The 20,142-nt window shown below is 42.9% G+C and overlaps 1 protein-coding gene and 1 long non-coding RNA gene across 2 annotated transcripts; both read right to left on the reverse strand.

The window, feature by feature from the left end:
• Positions 1–1,449: 1,449 nt before the first annotated feature.
• Positions 1,450–4,594, reverse strand: pou3f2b (POU class 3 homeobox 2b). The gene has a single exon (XM_076995353.1). The coding sequence runs from the start codon at positions 4,499–4,501 to the stop codon at positions 3,371–3,373; it is 1,131 nt and encodes a 376-aa protein (XP_076851468.1). The 5' UTR covers positions 4,502–4,594; the 3' UTR covers positions 1,450–3,370.
• Positions 4,595–9,569: 4,975 nt separating this feature from the next.
• Positions 9,570–17,251, reverse strand: LOC143502688 (uncharacterized). Its single transcript, XR_013127107.1, has 2 exons — positions 17,091–17,251; positions 9,570–9,700 (listed from the first exon to the last, which is right to left on the reverse strand). It is a non-coding gene; the product is annotated as an uncharacterized LOC143502688 (long non-coding RNA).
• Between the last annotated feature and the right edge of the window lie 2,891 nt (positions 17,252–20,142).

Here is a 20,142-nt window from a genome sequence, read left to right on the forward strand (position 1 = left end):
CTGGGAGACAGGTGAGACACTGGACTGGGTGACAGGTCAGACACTGGACTGAGTGACAGGTGAGACATTGGACTGGGTGACAGGTGAGACACTGGACAGGGAGACAGGTGAGACACTGGACTGGGTGACAGGTGAGACACTGGACTGGGTGACAGGTGAGACACTGGACGGGGAGACAGGTGAGACACTGGACTGGACGTCTCGCTGTATTTTCAGGCGAAAGTATCCCACCGAAAAACTGATCAACTTCCTACGAAACTGATTAATATTTACATTATTATCTGAAAACTGCAAAAGCGAGAAAAATCCTCCCTAATGTTCTTCAATATCAGACGTTGTAAAAATTTTTCAAAACAAAAACCAAGTCCTACAAATCTGTACATTTAAATTGCAAGATTAGTTTAAAACAGCTGTTTCTAGCCTCGCAGACGACTCCTAAAAACATTTAAAAATCATTCAGACACCGTGGAGCACGGACTACCTGCACCTCCAACACTGACATGTTTTAAAGACTTCAAACAGCTCAAAAAATTTAGATTTCGCCCACATATTTAGATAAAATAATCAAAATTAATTTGCATACAGTGACCTTCGTAGAATCGTAGAGTTAGTGAATATAGCACACTAGTGAATATAACACACTAGTGAAAATGTTTTAAACGTTTTCCCAGCAAATGTTGAAACCGTCCTAATAGAAGTAAAGTGCGTGTTTAAGTCTTGGTCTAACATAAACCGGCTGGTTTGGTTTAAGTCTTGGTCTAACATAAACCGGCTGGTTTGGTTTAAGTCTTGGTCTAACATAAACCGGCTGGTTTGGTTTAAGTCTTGGTCTAACATAAACCGGCTGGTTTGGTTTAAGTCTTGGTCTAACATAAACCGCCTGGTTTGGTTTAAATGCCATTTAAAAGCGTCCCCAACTTTTATCGCAGCCTAACACCTCATATTTTTATATTCGTCCACATCATCCGCTGTATCAATAATAATAAATTATATACATCTCCATCAAACACAACACGTAGATATGGTGTGAATACAACATGTGTTCAGATGAGCTCCAAGCCCAACAGAGCAGTTTAGTTTGGAGATTGCTCCTAAAGATTTATCGATGGTGTGTATTGGCTGTGTAACGGAGCCCATCACACTGTCGATGGTGTAATTCAGCAAACCTGTTGAACAGACCAAGCGGTTCAGAACAAGGCCGCTGTCTCAGGAACAACTCTGGGCCGTCCGTCAGTCTCCTACTGAAATAAGAGAACCAGCCTACACATCCCGTAATTCAACTCACACCACAAACGCCCCACATGAACGAGGTGGACAGATCAACTCACATTTAATGTCCCACTTTAAAAGACTATCGGGACATATTTAACACATGAACATTTTTCAACAATTAGCCTACATGAATTTCACACCGCATCTCTGGTTAAAGAAAAACGTCTTCAGTTCAAATTTCTATCACAACCTCTGCTTATTTTATTATACCCACAAATTCATCGAGTTCAAAGTTTGATATATGACAGAAAATAAACAAAACAACGAATAAATACATCCCACAGTTCTTAATGAATTATATGACAGTTTGATTAATTAAAGCTACAGAGGAGACATCTGGCGTCTTGCCCGTTAATGTTTTGTTCTTAAGAAACGGTAGAACCGGGCAGACAAAATGAGACAAACAGAACAACATTTTTTTCTGGGAAATAAAATTTATAAAAAGTAATTCATTTCGGCTTTGTAGTATTTTATGTACATAGCGATGTAGGCATGATGGTGTGTAGCGTTTCTCTCCTCATCTGTGTTTACGGTAGTGCTGTAGGCGCAATTCAGGCAGCCAGAGAACACTTAACAAGGAGAAAAACTGAGCTAAACTTGAATGAAGAACAGAAAACACGATTGTTCTCACTACTGTTATAAATGTGGGTTCTGAATGTTGAATTAAGTGTATGCTCACCACACCAATAATAATAATAATAATAATAATAATAATAATAATAATAATAATAATAATAATAATAATAATAATAATAATAATAATAATGTCAGTGTTTTATATGCTAGCATGAAATACAAAGTCCCTTACACAAAAAATTTAACTGCAGCCAATGAAAGATTCAGACCAATTATAATCCAGTTATAATCCAGTTATAATCCCAATGACAAAGTAGCAGGTGACACATTATTTCCTTTAGTCAGCCCTACGTTACTGAACAGCTTCAATTTTAAAGTATTTAAAAACATATCTAAATGTTTGAGATATTTAATATTATTGAATTCGTCGGGTAAAAATAGTGCTAACGTTGTCGAGGTTTTATTGTATATACATGAATATGGAGCCTGAAGCGTTTGAAGACGCTTAAAGATGTGAAACAGCCACCGTCTCACGCGGATGATTACAAGCAATATTTATGCTGAATTACTGTAAATAAAAAGAGTATACTATAAATCATGTCAAAGCAACAATACAAAAATAATTAAACCGCTAAAGTCTTTTGTTTCCAGATTTGCCTAAAGAAAAGTGCTTAAGTGAGAAGATAGAGTAGTTACGTCATTTGAAATTATACACTATTTACAAGGCTGTCAGTGCGCTGGGATTATTCATTTATTTATACTAGTGTAAGAGTATTCCCGGTGTGTGTCACCACGAGCCCTTCGGTGAACCTGTGCGCGAGCTGCTCGTGCCTGGCGGTTTTTGTATTTAATCGCGCATATTGATCAGTGGGAAATGCTGGTATGAGTTTTTATAAGGGCCCGTGTTCTGTCACCAGGACAAACAAATCTCTTTTATCATTAACTTGTACCAAGCTTTCAGCTGCTTTAAATATGTTGATTTCTCATACCACAACCGAAATAATAATAATAATAATAATAATAATAATAATAATAATAATAATAATAATAATAATAATAATAATAATATATTCAAAAGCTCTTTTAAATAGTCCCAAGTTGAAGGCCGAATATTGGTCGTGGATGGATGATGATTGAATCTTAGCCTCAGCTGCAGAGGTAAAAATGGCGTTTATTATAAACGCTGCTCGTCACTTCAGACTGGACAACAACGCAACGATGATGCAGCTGTACTACAAAGTGGAGATGTAAACAACTAGCAGTGGGAGCTTGTGATGGCGTTGAAGCGACCTGTCCCCTCGTCGCCTTGTGCACCAGACACGAGCGGAACACCTTGAAGCGGGTCACAGTGATGGGTTTTCACAGCACGTCTCCCCTCGCACATTCGCCCTGTCGCATTTCAACTCACGTTTGGCACCTCGCCCTAGTAAATCCGCGCATATCGCTTTGGATACTTCCTCGTTTTCATGTCATTGTTTAAGTATAAATTAAGACAGTCAATAAACAGATTGTCCGTACTGGTTCACTGAACTGGTGTTTGGACCCCGTGGTGGGGCGGTGTGTCCCCGTACACGTCCTCGGTCCCCGGGAGCGCGCCTCCCGGAGGAGTCATCCGTTTCTCCTTCTGTCGTCTGTTACAGAACCAAACCCTCACCACCTCCTTCTCCAAATGCAGACTGTCCGCCAGAGAAGTAATCTCCGAAGCTGCTGGTTTTGGGCACTTAAGAAAATGGCTCTCCAACGCGCCTTTGACGCTCACCTCGATGGACGTGCGCTTTTTCCTCTTCCTGCCCTGCGCGGCTATTTTGTCCAGGCTGGTGGGGCTGCCCGAGGTGGAGTCCGCCTCCTCTAACCACTTGTTCAGCAGAGGCTTCAGCTTACACATGTTTTTGAAGCTGAGTTGCAGGGCCTCAAATCTGCATATGGTGGTTTGTGAAAACACGTTTCCGTACAGGGTTCCCAAGGCGAGCCCCACGTCCGCCTGCGTGAAGCCCAGTTTGATCCTCCTCTGTTTGAACTGCTTGGCGAACTGTTCCAGGTCGTCGGAGGTCGGCGTGTCCTCGTCCGAGTGGTCGTGGTGACTGTGGTGCTGGTGCTGGTGCTGGTTCGCCGGGTGGCCGTGCTCGCTGACGTGTGGGCTGTGGTGTTCCTCCTGCGCGTCTCCCAGACTGTGGTGGTGGATCCCCTGTCCGCTGCCCGGTACGAGCCCGTTTACACTGAACCCAGACTGAGAATAAATGAGAGTCTGTCCGTTGGACGTGGCCATGCTGGGGACGTGCGCCGCCGTCGTGGTCCTCCATGCTCTGGCGTCGTGATGGTTCCCGTGTCCCTGATGAACCAGGTGCGGCGCTCGAGACTGCTGCTGTAAACTGCTGGAGTTGTGCATCTCCTCCCTGCTGCTCTGAATCGCCGGCTTGATGTCCTGCTCGCCGAGGGGACTGGACGACCAGGGAGCGCCTTCTCCGTGTGACAGCGCCGTGATCCAGTGGTGCGCCTGGCTGAGCGGGTGGTTGTTCTGTAGTGAGTACTCGCTCTGCAACAGGGTGTGCGCCTCCCTGTAGGCAGGAGTCTGCTGCATCCTCCCCGAGTCCGAATGCACTATCGCCGCGCTGGAGCTGAGCATGCTGTAATGACTGGATGCTGTGGTCGCCATGACTTTCGGAGCCGGACTGATCGCTCTTATTAAATGAACCTCGCATTTGACAGTAACTCTTTTGCCACAGGCGTCTCCCAGGCTCTTTGCCAAGTGGACGCAGCGGCGCGCACCTGAGCTCCGCCTCTAAAAGCTGTTCATTGGACAGAAATGTCTGATAGACGTGTTTTTTTCTGACAGCTCTGCTTTCATTGGATACTTCAGGGTCTTAAAAACACCTCTTTCCCTCAACACAACCCGGGAGTCTTGCGCATCCCTGAAACGCGAGGGACGGAGAGGCCCATAAAGACCGGAACAAGGATCAGCAAAGGTTACGAATTCTACAATATTGAGAAATTAGTTTTATTCCAATTCTCGCTTTCATATACATCGGACTGTACAAATCTTATTGTCATGATACGTATAATTTAGGAGTGTTTGATTCATTAAAATATACTATTTTCCATTATTTGATTGACTCCCAGGATCGACTTATTTTGAACTAACATGGACTGCTTTGTAGGTTGATGCAGCTTTTGGTAACAAACTTTTATCACAGCAAACTGTTTATTTGGGCAGAGGGGAACTTTACAGAAAACTAATAGAGCATTGCAGTTTTTTTCTTCAGGATTGTATTCAAAACTAATATTATCAAAACTAATATTATTTGTAAGTTTGTTTTATTCGATGGATTATACATGTGCATTAGAAAATTATTTTGTCATGCAAGAGAACGTGATATGGAAAACATATGTCTCAAAATCCAATGGACACTGAATAGGTCTGTTGAGGTACAAATATTTTTTGGTTCATTTTGTAGAACTTCAGGAAAGAACAAAAGGAAAACAGATGCTGAAATATTTCTCCTGGCTGATCAACTGCAACTTGTGCTCCAAGGTACATGGTCTCGTTTGTCCATGTATTCCTGGAGAGCATGCAGCCTAATAAAATTCTACAGTTTCAAAGATCGGGCGTCCCAATGCAGTGATAAAATATCACACTCTGCTAGTAAATGTGAAGCTTTTGTTATCTTTAAATGTAAATACAACAGGAAGAAACGATAATCCACTGAAGCCCTGCTGCAAAACAAACATTAGCAAACATGATTGTTTTTTGCATAGTAGCAAAATTCAGTCCTGTATACTTATGGGGAAACAACCATCAATCAATCAGTTAACAAATGACGCCTCAAACAGACCGATATGTGCATACAAACTTTAGTTGTGAAATTTTACAAAAACATTACAGAACTTGCCTTAAACATACATCAACACACACACACAGACACACACACACACACACACACACACACACACACACACACACACACACACACACACACACACACACACACACACACACACACACAGTTCCCTAAGATTAGGTCGTTCCTGAGGAAGGCTAGCGGTTGGGTGCAGGTGTTGGGCTCTGAGCAGCTGCCTCTCTCCATGCTGAAAGGACATTATCCCGAGACGCGGAGATTTTTTCAGCAGCGCTGCTGGTTGCTATAGCGAGGGGTAAATCAAACAACGGCAGCCATGTCACTCCTGTCGCCCCCTCTAAGGCATCTAAAGGCCACTTACTTCAGCTTTCACAGCGGACAGAGGAGAGAACAGGGGAAGACAGAATGGGAGAGGACTGGGGAAAGAGAAGAGAGAGAAAGTGTGTGTGTGTGTGTGTGTGTGTGTGAGAGAGAAAATGTGTTTGTGTGTCTGTGTGTGTGGGAGAGAGAGAGAGAGTGTGTGTGTTTGTGTGTGTGTGTGTGTGTGTGTGTGTGTGAGAGAGAGAGAGAGAGAGAGTATGTGTTTGTGTGTGTGTGAAAGAGAGAGTGAGTGTGTGTGTGTCTGTGTGTGTGTGTGAGAGAGAGAGAGTGTGTGTTTGTGTGTGAGTGAGTGTGTGTGTCTGTGTGTGAGAGAGTGAGTGAGTGTGTGTGTGTGTGTGTGTGTGTGTGTGTGTGTGTGTGTGTGTGTGTGTGTGTGTGTGTGTGTGTGTGTGTGTGTGTGTGTGTGTGTGTTTTAGCAGAGGTTAGGCCTGTGCTTAATGGTGAACCACATTTCAAAGTGTTAGGTCTAGATGCAACAATAAATTCCATTTATTTTTAATATCAAACTATTTAGAAGCTGTGTGTGTCGTGCTAAACATTACTCCTTCTTACGTCACCAATGGCGTACTGTTGTAAACTTGCTAAAATTACCAACATTTATTTAGTGTCTTACACAAACTTGTGGAAAAACAGGTAACTGTCTCAAAAGTCACAGAAAATTGTGTCAAAACGCGTGGGGATTAAAGGAACAAAAAACTTTAAAGATATGGTCCGGAAATTCATTCCGTAATAATGAACATCACTGTGGCGTAACAGTGAAATCACCCAAATCAAAAGAACATTTGTGGCAATTAGGGCTGTAATTCAAAGAATTACCACTTAACCACAGAGGCTTAAATAGTCGTGTTGAGAGAAAACCAAAGCACATTACTTTAATGGCGTAATATGCAAACTATGGGTCGTTCAATTACATGGCTTAACAACGCATAAATGATGCGAGTCTTGTTATTCGGACGGCGGGGTCTTCGGTAATTCATTTGGAAGGGCCAGTGCGATCACATACAGTGAAATCTATTTCTGAGCTTCGGGAGACGCTGCCAAACTACATATAAGGGAATAAAAATTAATGACGGAGAATCTGAGCGTTAAATTAACAGTAATTATATGACCCGCATGCTATAAAGATTCCATTTTTTATGGTATAATTAGGTAACCGTCTCCCTGTGCACCAACGCGGTTCCCTCTGTGGGTTTTGCACGAAATCACGATCATGTTCAAATACGGGTGAAAAATAATTAATTTGGTTTTGTAAGGACATGCTTTAAATCAAGCCAAATCAAAGGATCAACATTCTATTACAGCTCATAGTGACGGAACAGCTAAACACTTTAGTGGACAAGATCAAAATAACCGTAGGCTACGATAAATGTTTTCGATAGGAACATATAGAGATAATCTATGTGCTTCCTCGGACATTGTGGAAATACTTATTTATAGCCAAGACAATTGCGTTGACAGCACCATTCAAGGGACCAACTGGGAACTTGCAAGGAAAGAATTCCAGATATACGCACGCGCACACACACACACACACACACACACACGCGCGCTCTCTCTCTCATTCTCTCTCTCACACACACACACACACACACTCACACGCGCTCTCTCTCTCTCTCTCATTCTCTCTCTCACACACACACACACACACGCGCTCTCTCTCTCTCTCTCTCTCTCTCTCTCTCTCTCTCTCTCTCTCTCTCTCACACACACACACACACACACACACACACACACGGGTGGGGAGGGGTATCTTTCACCAGCTCAAGTTGATCAGTGCTTGCGTTTAGAATCAAGTAATCCAATGCAATTAGCCAACACAAAGGCATAGTTAAATCTGACCTACTCTAAACTTGGCTGGCGATTGTTTGGGCCTATTGTGGTTGGTCTAGATAGCTGAAAAGAAGACCACCCCTGTGTGCGTGAGAGACAGAGTGAGAGCGAGAGATCTAACTGAGTGAAAATGTCCCTACACTCTCCATATTCAGGAAAAATAAAACATAAAAGATGAATAGTTCATCCGCACATGCGCCGTGATTGTCCCGAACCCACAGGCCTTAGTCATGGGCAGGCTAACCAGCTAATATATGGACAAAGTTCGCCGATATTATCCCGAACCTGGCATGCGTTGATATGAGGATTTATTTAGTTTACTGAGTGGTTTCGTGTGTCTATCCCCTTCACATGTCTGTATATATGCGGGTTAACGGATATATATCTGTATATTGTCTGGTTCGTGTACTGATTAAACAGCTTTACTTCATCCTGTCCCAAAGTCTCAGAAGACTCTAAATCTGCGTGAAACAATCTGTCAAAAAAAATGCTACACTGGCAAACGAACAAATATTTAATTTCATTAACATAATAACCTAATCCTAAAAGTAAATACCAATTTAATTAAGCACATGTTAATGGCTACACGCATGTACTGCCTTGCCGTTCTGACTAACCGTCTCTTCATTCATTTATTTTAGTCCGTAGTCCCCTAACCCTAACACTAACACTAACCCTAACCCTAGTCCTAACACTAGTCCTAACACTAACACTAACACTAGTCCTAGTCCTAACCCGAACCCTGAGTGAAGCCGCACACACTGGCCTGTATCTACTGTAAGGACCCGGATGTGAGTGTGGCGGTAATCTAACGGGTTCCGTCTCCCCCGGATAGAGACGTGCGCGAGCTCACGGTCCCATCGCTCATGTGAAGCTCGATTAGCCGCACGTGTCTCGTTCTTCACACGTACACGCGGAGCAGATGGTCGGAGACGCACCGTGTTACGAGGCAGCGGCGATATGTTACGCTGTTCTAATTGAAACATCAATATTGCACCGTCGATACGGCAGGTTAACTCTCCAGAGAAAACAAAAAAGTATGCAGACTTGGAACAGTGTAGTGAACGCGCCATATATACGCAACTCCTGGAGGCAATTACCTTAGGGAGCGTGTTCATTTACCGTAAATACATTCCCTCTCAGTCGTCAAATTAATCAGCATCTGAGATTTCGGACTTATTTTACTTGTTATCAGATCTGTTGATTATGCTTTGTAAGCTTTATAATACACATGAAGCCACCAGGTCGATAATACGTAAGTATGAAACCAAACAGAAAACCTTATGGGATTGTTGTTAACCAGCGTGGGGAGTGAAGGGTGGTTCTCCACGTTAGTCCCCTCACCCAGCATGGCGGTCTCCACCCCAGCAAGGGATGCCGCTCCAGTGAGCAGCTGGGGGCGCCAGAGAGCACACAGTAACCTCCCTGTGGAGGCCATGGGCACAGTCCAGGGAGCGTCCCGTCTGCTTGTTGAACGGGACATATTCTGGGAAAGGAGGACATTCCAACACAGTCTGACATTATACACTTGACCAACGAACATTTATTATTTATTTGCAAAAAAATTATTAGTGTAACAGTGATGGTATATAGTCACTCCCTCGTTTTCTTTCTGTCTCACACATGCACACACACAGGTTAGTCCTCAGGAAGAGTGTCAGCGTGTGTCATGGCTGTGAGCCATGTCCCCCTGTGCTCTGTCCTTCGGTTTTCAGCCTCTTTCCATCAGTGTTGTCCACGTCTAGGGAGCTGAACGTGGGAGCTGAGAAGATCTCCCCTGTGGGTTTCTAAACCAAACAAAAGGTTATACACCAAAATGTAAATGAGATCAGAACCTTGAATGTCTAGGTTGAAAAAGGTTTTGCTCAACATATAGTAGTGTTATGTTTTTTGTTATCTAAATGTTTCTTTATTTAATGAGAAAAAGCAACTTCCAGAGAACTGTTCCTCAACAGAGAGCTGTCCCCTTTCTCCCCCGAGCCCTCGAGTGAGAGGACCCCCCCAACCCCATAATGGATCAAACAAAGGACATCATTTGTAGCCGAGTCTTTTCGTAGCCCTTTCCTCAGTCTTCGCATAGCAATCCGATAGAGCCCAAGGAAAAACGGCAGCTGTGTGTTGGGCTGGGGTTGGAGGTCTGTTTACCTCTCCCTCCAGCATCGATTCATCCCTCGCTCCAATTTATTTCTCCCCTGCGCTCCTGCCATCTATATGTCCCTCTGGGGGACCAGTAGAGGACGTGCAGCGTCTTCTACGGCCATCTAACATAGCCTAACACTACACACACATGCAGGCACACACATACGTACGCATGTATATACACACACACACACACACACATAAGTACGCATGTATACATACACACACACACATACGTACGCATGTATACATACACACACACACATACACACACATATGTACGCATGTATACATACATACACACACACACACATACACACACATACGTACGCATGTATACATATACACACACTCATACACACATACACACACATACGTACGCATGTATACATACACACGCACACACACATACACACACACGCAGACACACACACACACGCAGGCACACACATACATACGCATGTATACACACACACATACACACACACAAGCACACACATACGTACGCATGTATACACACGCACACACACACACACATACATAACACACACACACACACGCCTGCACACAGATACCACACCACATACACACATGCATGTGAACACACACACAAACACATACATACACCCAGACACATGCACACATAGAAACACATACATACACCCAGACACATGCACACATAGAAACACATACATACACCCAGACACATGCACACATAGAAACACATACATACACCCAGACACATGCACACATAGAAACACATACATACACCCAGACACATGCACACATAGAAACAAAATGCTTCAATATTTTACTTCAGAAAAGATCATCTGCTATTCTCCGGGGCCTCAAAGACACCCACTCAAACACACATTCAAACACTGTTACATCCTTAACCTAAGGCACTGAAAGTGTGTTAGACAGTACAAAATGTAGCCCCTACTTCAATATATTAAAACATACACACTTCAACACATACAGTTAGAACGCATACTTCATTCATATACTAATTGAACATCCACCTTACACGTAGTGCAGACTTGAAATATACAATTTTAACACACTTCAACACGCTGTTAGAACACACGTTAACATGCTGTTAGAACACACATCAACACGCTGTTAAAACACACAACACATCAACACACTGTTAGAACACACATTAACACGTTGTTAGAACACACATCAACACGCTGTTAGAACACACATCAACGCGCTGTTAAAACACACAACACATCAACATGCTGTTAGAACACACATCAACACACTGTTAGAACACACATCAACATGCTGTTAGAACACACATCAACATACTGTTAGAACACACATCAACACGCTGTTAGAACACACATCAACACACTGTTAAAACACATCAACACGCTGTTAGAACACACATCAAAATGCTGTTGGAACACACATCAACATGCTGTAAGAACACACATCAACACACTATTAGAACATACATCAACACAGTTAGAACACACATCAACACACTATTAGAACACACATCAAAATGCTGTTAGAACACACATCAACATGCTGTTAGAACACACATCAACACGCTGTTAGAACACACATCAACATGCTGTTAGAACACACATCAACATGCTGTTAGAACACACATCAACACACTGTTAGAACACACATCAACATGCTGTTAGAACACACATCAACATGCTGTTAGAACACACATCAACACGCTGTTAGAACACACATCAACATGCTGTTAGAACACACATCAACATGCTGTTAGAACACACATCAACACACTGTTAGAACACACATCAACACACTGTTAAAACACATCAACACGCTGTTAGAACACACATCAAAATGCTGTTGGAACACACATCAAAATGCTGTTAGAACACATATCAAAATGCTGTTAAAACACACATCAACACGCTGTTAGAACACACATCAACACACTGTTAGAACACACATCAACATGCTGTTAGAACACACATCAACACACTGTTAGAACACACATCAACACACTGTTAAAACACATCAACACGCTGTTAGAACACACATCAAAATGCTGTTGGAACACACATCAACACACTGTTAGAACACACATCAACACACTGTTAAAACACATCAACACGCTGTTAGAACACACATCAAAATGCTGTTGGAACACACATCAACACGCTGTAAGAACACACATCAACACACTATTAGAACATACATCAACACACTATTAGAACATACATCAACACAGTTAGAACACACATCAACACACTATTAGAACACACATCAAAATGCTGTTAGAACACATCAAAATGCTGTTAGAACACACATCAACACGCTGTTAGAACACACATCAACATGCTGTTAGAACACACATCAACACGCTGTTAGAACACACATCAACATGCTGTTAGAACACACATCAACACACTGTTAGAACACACATCAACACACTGTTAAAACACATCAACACGCTGTTAGAACACACATCAAAATGCTGTTGGAACACACATCAACACACTGTAAGAACACACATCAACACACTATTAGAACATACATCAACACAGTTAGAACACACATCAACACACTATTAGAACACACATCAAAATGCTGTTAGAACACACATCAACACGCTGTTAGAACACACATCAACATGCTGTTAGAACACACATCAACACGCTGTTAGAACACACATCAACATGCTGTTAGAACACACATCAACACACTGTTAGAACACACATCAACATGCTGTTAGAACACACATCAACACACTGTTAGAACACACATCAACACACTGTTAAAACACATCAACACGCTGTTAGAACACACATCAAAATGCTGTTGGAACACACATCAAAATGCTGTTAGAACACACATCAAAATGCTGTTAGAACACACATCAACACGCTGTTAGAACACACATCAACACACTGTTAGAACACACATCAACACACTGTGATACAATTTGCATCAGTAGTCTCATTCTAATATGTCAGAAAGACCAAAGCCCTCTGGTGTCAATGATGGAAACAAAGGATAATAAGAGAAGGAAGGATGAAACAGAAGGAATGAGATGAATGTGATGAATGTGATGAAAGAGATGAATGTGAGATGAATGTGAGATGAATGTGAAGAATGTGATGAATGTGAGATGAATGTGATGAATGTGAGATCAATGAGATGAATGTGATGAATGTGAGATGAATGTGATGAATGTGATGAATGTGATGAAAGAGATGAATGTGATGAATGAGATGAATGTGAGATGAATGTGAGATGAATGTGAAGAATGTGAAGAATGTGATGAATGTGAGATGAATGTGATGAATGTGAGATCAATGAGATGAATGTGATGAATGTGATGAATGTAATGAATGAGATGAATGTGAGATGAATGTGAGATGAATGTGATGAATGTGAGATGAATGTGAAGAATGTGATGAATGTGAGATCAATGAGATGAATGTGATGAATGTGATGAATGAGATGAATGTGATGAATGAGATGAATGTGAGATGAATGTGAGATGAATGTGAAGAATGTGATGAATGTGAGATCAATGTGATGAATGTGATGAATGAGATCAATGAGATCAATGTGATGAATGAGATGAATGTGATGAATGAGATGAATGTGATGAATGTGATGAATGAGATGAATGTGAGATGAATGTGAGATGAATGTGAAGAATGTGATGAATGTGAGATGAATGAGATGAATGTGATGAATGAGATGAATGTGATGAATGAGATGAATGTGACGAATGTGATGAATGAGATGAATGTGAGATGAATGTGAGATGAATGTGATGAATGTGAGATCAATGTGATGAATGTGATGAATGAGATGAATGTGATGAATGTGAGATCAATGTGATGAATGTGATGAATGAGATGAATGTGATGAATGTGAGATCAATGTGATGAATGTGATGAATGTGAGATCAATGTGATGAATGAGATGAATGTGATGAATGAGATCAATGTGATGAATGAGATGAATGTGAGATGAATGTGATGAATGAGATGAATGTGACGAATGTGATGAATGAGATGAATGTGAGATGAATGTGAGATGAATGTGAAGAATGTGATGAATGTGAGATCAATGTGATGAATGTGAGATCAATGTGATGAATGTGATGAATGAGATCAATGTGATGAATGTGATGAATGTGATGAATGTGATATCAATGTGATGAATGAGATGAATGTGATGAATGAGATGAATGTGATGAATGTGATATCAGTGTGATGAATGTGATGAATGTGATGAATGTGAGATCAATGTGATGAATGTGATGAATGAGATGAATGTGATGAATGTGAGATCAGTGTGATGAATGTGATGAATGAGATGAATGTGATGAATGTGAGATCAATGTGATGAATGTGATGAATGTGATGAATGTGAGATGAATGTGATGAATGAGATGAATGTGATGAATGTGAGATGAATGTGATGAATGAGATGAATGTGATGAATGTGAGATCAATGTGATGAATGTGATGAATGAGATGAATGTGAGATCAATGTGATGAATGAGATGAATGTGATGAATGAGATGAATGTGATGAATGTGAGATGAATGTGATGAATGAGATGAATGTGATGAATGTGAGATCAATGTGATGAATGTGATGAATGAGATGAATGTGATGAATGTGAGATCAGTGTGATGAATGTGATGAATGAGATGAATGTGATGAATGTGAGATCAATGTGATGAATGTGATGAATGTGATGAATGTGAGATGAATGTGATGAATGAGATGAATGTGATGAATGTGAGATGAATGTGATGAATGAGATGAATGTGATGAATGTGAGATCAATGTGATGAATGTGATGAATGAGATGAATGTGAGATCAATGTGATGAATGAGATGAATGTGATGAATGAGATGAATGTGATGAATGTGAGATGAATGTGATGAATGAGATGAATGTGATGAATGTGAGATCAATGTGATGAATGTGATGAATGAGATGAATGTGAGATCAATGTGATGAATGAGATGAATGTGATGAATGAGATGAATGTGATGAATGTGAGATCAATGTGATGAATGTGAGATGAATGTGATGAATGAGATGAATGTGATGAATGTGAGATGAATGTGATGAATGAGATGAATGTGATGAACTCTGTTAGCTGCAGTAGTTTCCTTTGGAGCAGATTACTGTCTTATTTTAGATGATAGTAATGTTCACTAAGTTAATAAATAGCTGGAGGTAACACCAGTAACCCCCACCTTACACTCTTTAGGGTGTGTTGGTGGTGTAAGGTGTCTGGTGGAGGATCTACAGCACCATTTGGAGATATGCGTTCTTCCCTCTGAACGTCTCGCCTCAGGAAACCACACATGTGTTTCATAGTCTAGTTTGTCAGCGTTAGCCCTGCTTGTGATAGTCACTTAAATGCGTTCCCTTCTCCCTCCCCTCTTGTATTTAATGGTTGTAAGCCATTGCATTTTCATTATTGATTAGTGTTTGTGTAGCAAACAACATGCATTATATTATTGCATTATATTATTATTAACAGACATGTGGACTCGAGTCACATGACTTGGACTCGAGTCCGACTCGAGTCACTAAACTGATGACTTGTGACTTGACTCGAGAACATCACTGAAGACTTGCGACTTGACTTAGACTTTACCTTTACTGACTTGGACTTGGAATCGGACTTGAGCTTTAAGACTTGAAAAGACTTGAAATCCTTATTTTAACATAATAAATAAGTAATATAGAATCACATAACTGGATCATTTTGTATTAAATGGTGCTGTAAAATGTGAACTGATCAGCTCAGTTTATCCGTAACCTACAGGTGAAGTTCTGCAGCCGATCGGGGGAGAGGGGGAGGGGGGGCAGCGTTGAATTTGTGCGGAGATGACAAGCAACAGGCTCCCAAAAATGATCCTGTTCAATTATAAAGATTATGCTGTTGTGAATACAAGAACTGTGACATGCAAGACATGTGGAATCAGGATAAGAGATGGAGAGGCAACCACTTCAAACTTTGTTTGAGGCTGCACAAACAAAAGTAAGTCTGTGCCATGTATATTTAACATAACGCTATAACGGTTAGCTAACCTAGCTAGGATGTGATGGGGGGGTTGGGGGTGTGGGTAACGGACGGAGGACGAACGAAAGTCACTGGGAGGGGGGGAGGGGGGAGGGGGCGGGAGGTGACGATGACAATTGGGACGACATCTTACTCAAGCGAGCCGAAACACTCAAACGCCTAACGTTAGTTAGTCTGACTAACTTAATATACTACTAATCAGCTGCATCAATTGTGTTAAATATTGAAATTACATCTGGTGACTTGACTGGGACTTGAAGTTTAAGACTTGGGACTTGACTCGAGACTTGATTGTATTGACTTGGGACTTACTTGTTACTTGCAACTTAGTGACTTGTTCACATGTCTGATTATTAACACCCAACGTTCACATATGCTCCTCCTCTCTCTTCAGATACGCCCTCTACAAACCCTGGGCTATCCAAAGACCTTCAAGACACCTTAACCCCACCCACCGTAGCCCCACCCACCTTAGCACCACCCAGGGACACAGCATCAAGTTCTCCTGCTATTTCTGTGTGACTGTATAAACACTATGATTTATGACACTATGACAGCACTCACTGGTTGTGGGTCAGCAACCAGTACAGCAACACAAGCACAAGCCAGAACTGGTCAGCATGCAGTAATAGTCTTGAAACAGAACTACAGCTGTAACTGCAGCAGTGACACCACAGCCAGATAGGGGACGTCAGAGTGTGTGTGTGTGTGTGTGTGTGTGTGTGTGTGTGTGTGTGTGTGTGTGTGGGGGGGGGGGGGGGGGGGGGGGGGGGGGGGTGCGGCAGGCTGATTCTGGAGCTGAAATAAAACTCCTCCATCATCCTCCAGCTGACGGAGGCCTGCCATGTTCCCATGACTCACAGAGATCAATGCAGATTTGTCCAGGGGAAATTGAAATCCATAGGAAATTAGGCAGCCACAAATGATTTATTGGAACAGTAAGCTGGTGTGTGTGATGGGGTGTGTGTGTGTACCTTGTGGTGGTGAGGGGTGACCTGGATGTCGGCCAGGCCGATCTTACGGGTCTGCTCCAGCTGGAAGGCCCGATGGATCAGATCCTGTGGTGGGAACCTGTACCTCTCATACTTCTGAGGAAGAATATGGAGCTGACCCAGGGCCATGAAACCACTCAGAGGCTCTTCTGGGGGGAGAGAGAGAGAGAGAGAGAGAGAGAGAGAGAGAGAGAGAGAGAGAGAGAGAGAGAGAGAGAGAGAGAGGAGAAAGAGGGAGAGAGAGGAATAGAGATGAAAACAAAATGCAAGGACAGAAAGAGACATGGAAATATGTGGGCCAAGCACAGACAGTTCCCCACCAATGAGGACGCTGCAAAGCCTGAACACACTGAAAAACAATCAAGCAGAGTAAAAGCTTAGAGTGAATAACAGAATAAGAGATAACAAGAAAAACAGAGAAAGTGAGAGAACGAGGGAGGGAGAGAGGGAGGGAGAGAAGGACCAAAAGCCTTTATACTCAGTAAAAAATCAGGTTAGGGATGGGGGGGGGGGGGGGGGGGGGGGGGTTGCACTTTTCCTGATTTGTCCTTTAATTGCCTTCTTGAACAGGTGGGGGGCACATGGCAACAGGCAGGAGCAGAGGAGCCCAGGCTAGTGTGGTGGAGAGGGTAGAGAGAGTGGAGGGGTGGAGAGAGTGAAGAAGGTGGAGAAGGTGGAGAGAGTGGAGAAGGTGGAGAGAGTGAAGAAGGTGGAGAGGGTGGAGAAGGTAGAGGAATGGAGGGGTGGAGAGGGTGAAGAAGGTGGAGGGGTGGAGAGGGTGGAGAAGGTGGAGGAATGGAGGGGTGGAGAGGGTGAAGAAGGTGGAGGGGTGGAGAGGGTGGAGAAGGTGGAGGGGTGGAGAAGGTGGAGATGGTGGAGGAGTGGAGACATACAGCTAGAGATGCAGCTGCTAAATTACAGCAGACAATGTGGAGTACAAGGACACACATCACCAACACTCACACTTAACGAGTCATTACTCCAGCTCACAGGACTGAGAGGACAGAGAGACGGAGAGAGAGTAAAAGGGGGATGGAGTAAAGAGAGTCGAAGATTGAAAGAAGACATGGAGATGGTGTGTGTGTGCACATGTGTGTGTGCATGTGTGTGAGTGCACGTGTGTATGTGTGTGCACGTGTGTGCACGTGTGTGTGTGTGCATATGTGTGTGTGTGAGTGTGTGTGTGTGTGTGTGTGTGAGTGTGTGTGTGTGTGATTGTGTGTGAGTGTGTGTCTGCACGTGTGTGTGAGTGTGTGTGTGTGTGTGTGTGTGGGAGAGTGTGTGTGTGAGTGCGTGTGTGTGTGTGTGAGAGAGAGAGAGTGTGTGTGTGTGTGTGTGAGTGCGTGTGTGTGTGTGTGGGGGGGGAGGGAGCTGATGCAGTGGGATCTGATCTCATCACTCTATACAGATGACATCATAGAGTTACTATGGCCTACAAACACCCCTCGACACACACTCAGCGTACCGTAACACACCACGACACACACACACTCAGCGTACCGTAACACACCACGACACACACACACTCAGTGTACCATAACACACCACGACACACACACACTCAGTGTACCATAACACACCATGACACACACACACTCAGCGTACCATAACACACCACGACACACACACACTCAGTGTACCATAACACACCACGACACACACACACTCAGCGTACCATAACACATCACGACACACACACACTCAGCGTACCATAACACACCACGACACACACACACTCAGTGTACCATAACACACCACGACACACACACACTTAGCGTACCATAACACATCACGACACACACACACTCAGCGTACCGTAACACATCACGACACACACACACTCAGCGTATCATAACAAACCACGACACACACACTCAGCGTACCATAACACACCACGAGACACACACACTCAGCGTACCATAACACACCACGACACACACACACTTAGCGTACCATAACACATCACGACACACACACACTCAGCGTACCATAACACATCACGACACACACACACTCAGCGTATCATAACACACCACGACACACACACTCAGCGTATCATAACACACCACGAGACACACACACTCAGCGTACCATAACACACCATGACACACATACTCAGCGTACCATAACACACCACAACACACACACACTCAGCATACCATAACACACCACAACATACACACACACACACACTCAGCGTACCATAACACACCACGACACACACACACTCAGCATACACAGGCAAATTGAGGCATAACCACAATCAACATTCAAGAACATACAGACACAAAGAGACAACATGTTGATATTACTGAAAAAACATCATAACATCTATGTGTAACATAACTGCACTGTGGAACTTACATAACCTGAAATATCCATCTTGTTCATTATCACTGTCAATGTACAGCTAGACATTACAACACAAACACAAGGCTTCACACAACTATCAATCAATCAATCAAATTTTATTTATATAGCGCTTTTTACAACAGTTGTTGTCACAAAGCAGCTTTACAAGTGCCGAGTCCTAGCCCCCAGTGAGCAAGCCAAAGGCGACAGTGGCAAGGAAAAACTCCCTAGAAACAGGTATACACATACACACAGACACACATACACACAAGCCTAATAGAATGAAGGCAGAGGAGCCCACTAGCAGTGTGTGTGCAGTTCTAGTTTGGAGGACACAGTGTAGTGATAGAGGAGTGTGTAGTGTTAGAGGAGTGTGTAAAGGAGTGTAGAGCTAACCCAGTTTTATAGTCCTGAGAGTTTGTGTGTAGGTCCGTCATTGTGTTTGTGTGTGTGTGCACATAACTGTGTGTGTTTGTGCGTAGATGATGGCTGTGTTGTCAGAGGGAGTGCTGGGTGTAATTACTGTGTGAACTCCAATGTACTCGTCTCATGTCAATAGTGTGTGTGTGAGTGTAAGCACACGTGAGTGTGTGTTGAGGTGCATGGACGTGTGTGTGTGTGTGTGTGTGTGTGTGTGTCCCAGCTGTCTTGTGTCAGCGATGTGTGTCAGACCTTCTGTGGC

The sequence above is a fragment of the Brachyhypopomus gauderio genome, unplaced genomic scaffold (genome assembly GCF_052324685.1).
Source record: "Brachyhypopomus gauderio isolate BG-103 unplaced genomic scaffold, BGAUD_0.2 sc195, whole genome shotgun sequence".
NCBI lineage: Eukaryota > Metazoa > Chordata > Actinopteri > Gymnotiformes > Hypopomidae > Brachyhypopomus > Brachyhypopomus gauderio.